Source organism: Engraulis encrasicolus, chromosome 4 (assembly GCF_034702125.1).
Source record: "Engraulis encrasicolus isolate BLACKSEA-1 chromosome 4, IST_EnEncr_1.0, whole genome shotgun sequence".
NCBI classification, from domain to species: domain Eukaryota; kingdom Metazoa; phylum Chordata; class Actinopteri; order Clupeiformes; family Engraulidae; genus Engraulis; species Engraulis encrasicolus.
This window is the reverse complement of record NC_085860.1, coordinates 56,617,985-56,622,260: the sequence shown is the minus strand read 5'-3', so window position 1 is coordinate 56,622,260 and position 4,276 is coordinate 56,617,985. Positions and strand designations below refer to the sequence as shown.

The 4,276-nt window shown below is 40.7% G+C and overlaps 1 protein-coding gene across 1 annotated transcript; it reads left to right on the top strand.

Moving 5' to 3' along the window:
* The first annotated feature begins 249 nt into the window (after positions 1-249).
* On the top strand, positions 250-2,678 carry pclaf (PCNA clamp associated factor). Its single transcript, XM_063197757.1, has 4 exons — positions 250-420; positions 1,036-1,119; positions 1,215-1,389; positions 2,445-2,678. The coding sequence occupies exons 1-4, from the start codon at positions 375-377 to the stop codon at positions 2,479-2,481; spliced, it is 342 nt and encodes a 113-aa protein (XP_063053827.1). The 5' UTR covers positions 250-374; the 3' UTR covers positions 2,482-2,678.
* Positions 2,679-4,276: the final 1,598 nt, after the last annotated feature.

The following is a 4,276-nucleotide window of genomic DNA, read 5'->3' as shown; positions in this document are numbered from 1 at the left end:
TGTCTTCTGTCTCAAGTTAGCATGTTTTGTATCGAAAATGTACAATAAAAAATAATAATAAAATTAAAAAAAAATCTCTGACACAGTGGCGTAGGCTACGTGACTTCCAAGCGGATTTGACTCAAAACTGACTCAAAACGCCCTCTATTGACTGTTTCCCATAAAAGACCTGAGTGTCGCTCCTTGTTAGCTCCACCTTCTTTGCTGAAAGGGCGGAGAGATAACCACATAAAAATCAATACGTCACTACCCAACCCAACCAAGTGACGGATTTAAGCTCTGGCGGGAGCTATTGTGAAAGTGTGGCCGTGAGCTCCCTCCGACAGAATAAACTTCTTACCAACGTGTCCGCTTTGCCTCTAGACTTGGTAAATATGGTTCGAACTAAAGCCGATGGTGTCCCAGGAACCTACAGAAAAGGTAAGACAGATGAGAAAACACAGATGAGAATATTGGTTGACATTTCGCTGTCCATCCATCTTATATGTCCTGCTTTCAGGCAGCGATTTTGGCTGCCCTTTAGCATAACTAAAGGGAAATCTGGGGTTTCTTTCTATACGAAGGGCAAATGAAAACGTCTAACTGTAATTTTAGTTTAAGTTGCCTATAATTAGTGTTCTCACTTGATTAATCTCGGAAGTAGTTGTTGGGTCGTGTCTTGAATGTTTGGAGCTTTCATAGAATGCCTCGGCTTTAGATGGACTGCATTCCTATTTTTACATTCGATTATTCAATTCGCATAATATACACTTTGAAGAAAAAGGCACTGTTGCTTTGTTTCGAACTCTTTTTACCTTGATTTTGTTAAAGTGCCAATTGTGTTGACACAAGTGCCTTGTGTTAAAACTGGCGCCAGTTTCGTCCATTCAGTGAAGTGGCAAATGGCAAAAGCTCCAGCTACTTTGGCGCCAGCATAGGAATACTGGCGGTAACCTGTTAGTAAACCAAATGCTATCACGTGGTGTCCGTTTACTTAGCAAGTTGCTGTTGCTGAATCTAACACATGCTTTTCTTCTTTTCTTTTTACGTTAATAGCTGTTGCGGCTTCTGCGCCTAGAAAGTCCCTTGGCGCCTCCAGCTCGGCAAATGCATCCTGCAGTAGTCCCACAAGCGCTGCTGGTGAGGTCCCATGATTTGTTACTGTTTACATCCGAAAAGTAACACAATTATACTCAATTGTGTGTTCAATATTTGACGATGTGGTTTCTCTGCAGCCAAAAGTAAATATGCAGGAGGCAACCCTGTGTGTCCGAGACCAACCCCAACATGGCAGAAAGGCATCGGGGACTTTTTTGGCGGACCTAGCCGGAAGCCAGAGAAGGAGAACGAGCTGCCGGTGTCCGACGAGGAGGAAGCTGGCGGCAGCAGCAGTGCACCAGCACCTCGAAGGTAAATTGGTATTTCAAGATGGGTCTCATTTAGGAGTGCTGTTTCGTCTTATGATGCGTGAAAAGTGGCTGTAAATGAGATGGAAGGTTGTGTGTACGATATATCAGCAATACTTTGCGGGGGGGAAGATACTCCAGTATCGTGACTATTTTCCCCCATTTCCATTATTACTGCAGACTACTCCAGTCTTATGGCAGTATGGCTTCTGTGTTAGTGCAGTGACCGTGTGGTAGACATGACTGTGTATGCTGGTGGGGCGGGCACGCAGGTTGCAACAGTCAAGGTCTAGTAACACATCAGGATCACCTTGTTGACGCATTGGTATCCTTAACTCCTAAACAGGGAGTTCTACACACGAAGTTCTGCACATTTGACGTTTTACTGACTAGATCGGCATAGGCTACCTTTTTATATTATTTAGGTGGTCAATAATGAATAAATTGGTATGTAATGATGACAACTCAATTGCATGACGTTTCTGTGCTATGACCTACTATGAGGCAGACCTGTATCTTTGGGCAAACGCATGTGCATCTGCTGGTCTTCGTAACACTGTTTTGTGGTTGATTGCAGTCCAACAGAAACATGCCAGAACGTGTTTCAAACCATCCCTTATGTTGCAGTGAGCTCTGCAACTTGGTTAACCCATCTAAGCCTGAGTCACCTGCTATAAATGCCTAAATATATCAGCCTCGTGAATTAATATGCAGCATCAGGCTTAAATTGGTTAACTACCCTGAGGAGAAGATAAGCATTAGTGTCACATACTGTATGGTGCAGTCACATCTTCTGGCGCTCACGTATACTGGCCAGTCTGAAAGTAGCATTGTACTCCAGTTGACAGAGATATGGGCAAAGAGTGTCAACATTTGTTTGTTGGCAACATTTCAGAAAATTGACAAAATGTACAGATGTAAGGGCTTGTGTCCACTCCAGATTTTGGCTATGTGCGTGACGTGTCAATGGAAAGTGTGTTGTAGTTGTCTAATGGACTTAACATTTCATTGTTGTGTGAAGGGAGGGTAAAAACTAAAGTGAGTTTACTTTTTCCACAGGGCAAGACCTCTGTCAGATGATGAAGAGGATGACTGAATTGTGAATGTCTGATTTCAATGCATTTGTAATTGACTTAGTTATTTGAGTTCATTGTCATGATTAAGAGCATGACTGAACTGTGAATGATTGATTTTAATGCATTTGTAGTTATGTTTTGTTATATGAAATGATTCCCTTTGTATATTTGTACATATTTTTTACACACTCACTCAATAAACATTTTAATCTTTCAATTTTGTATGCATTTTTTTGTCTTCTATATGTTGTCTGTCCTCTACAATTTCTGGAAATAAGTTTTTGTTTTGAACCTCCTTAACTTGGATATTTTTTTTTCCTGATCTTCCATCTGCTGCTTGGTCCCATATGATTTAATTATACAGCTTGGCAAAAATTGAGACCACCTCAAAATTACCAGTCTTACTACTTATTGGCCATCAAACGAAGCTCAGCAACTTGAATCTTTGCACCGAGGGTGGAATTAAATAATTCAAGAACGATGTGAAAGACTGGTGGAGAGCATACCGAGATGCATGACTGCTGTGATTAAAATCCAGGATCATTCTACCAAATATTGATTTCTGAACTCCTCTTAAGTTAACACATCACTATGTTTTAAAGTGAATATCTTGTTTTTGTTGGATTTTTTTCATTCAAGATTTGGAGGATAAATTATAGAATACAATAAAACAATGTTCATTTTACTGACACATGCCAAGTTGTGAGACCAGAAACGGGTCATTTTGAGGTGGTCTCAATTTTTGCCAGAGCTGTATGTCCTAACTTGGAGGTATAATTTGCGTTGCCAGATTTCTATTCTACGATCTCTGTCTCAACCAGATTCCATTTCTTGCAGCATTTGTACTAATGTTTTTCAGTCATATTTGAAGGAGGATAACAGTTACTATATAAGGACGAGACTGATTCTACTGTCTGCTTAAATACCAGTTGGCACATTGGTCTGAAGCAGGATTCCTCTGGACCTTTTCTTAACCAGTAACACCTCCAGTGAATGCACATAATTTGCCTTCATGTCGCTATGCCAACTATAAAGTGGGGTTGCGGACACCTGGGTGACTGCTGCTGGTTGGCAGGAGAAACACCAAATGAATATGAATAACTGCTACACCAAAATAAACCTAAAATAAGAAGCAATATTCCCTGAGTTAAAAACTATAATCTGCATCTGTGAAGATTAAGTATTTGTATATCACTGCAGGGCACTGAATCACAGACCTGGACCATGGCTGTGAAAGGGTGGCACAGAGAAAATGAGGTGAAATGACCCCTGTAAGGGGGGCTTTGGCTGGAATCACCAGTATATGTGAGGTGGGCCTTGACCGGGTTAAGTTTGGGAACACCTGATCTATGCATCCTTGCACTGGATTGAGGTGTTACAAGAATTATGTGTGGGTAGGAAGTCTAATAGAATAGAATGGCACCACATTCAGAAGGTAAAATAACGTTTCCTATTGTGCATTCATCAGGAAGGTGAGCCAATAAATGTAGTAGTTACATGACTTGAGATATGTTTTGAGAAAAAGGCTACAGGGCTGTTTGAAGGATGATATAGCTGTGACAGAATTGTACAAGATGTTGAGCACAAAACTGTTCTTTTGAGATGCTGCCTAATGGTGTAAATTTTTTGTTCTGATGAGACCCCTTCCAAATGTGCTGCTATTATTACAAAGTGATTGCGAAAAGTATTTTCACGCACTCATGATCATGAGAATTTCAACTATTCATCACAACTATTTATTTATTTTTGCACCCACTCAGGGGACTTTTATTCTAAAATGCTTGCGTGGCGGCCATATTGATATTTTCACCGGAT

Excerpts from the sequence above, each read along its gene's own strand:
- pclaf (XM_063197757.1), top strand. The coding sequence starts at position 375 with ATGGTTCGAACTAAAGCCGATGGTGTCCCAGGAACCTACAGAAAAG. Across the intron at positions 421-1,035 it reads CCCAGGAACCTACAGAAAAG|CTGTTGCGGCTTCTGCGCCT; the intron begins GTAAGACAGATG and ends TTACGTTAATAG. Across the intron at positions 1,390-2,444 it reads AGTGCACCAGCACCTCGAAG|GGCAAGACCTCTGTCAGATG; the intron begins GTAAATTGGTAT and ends CTTTTTCCACAG.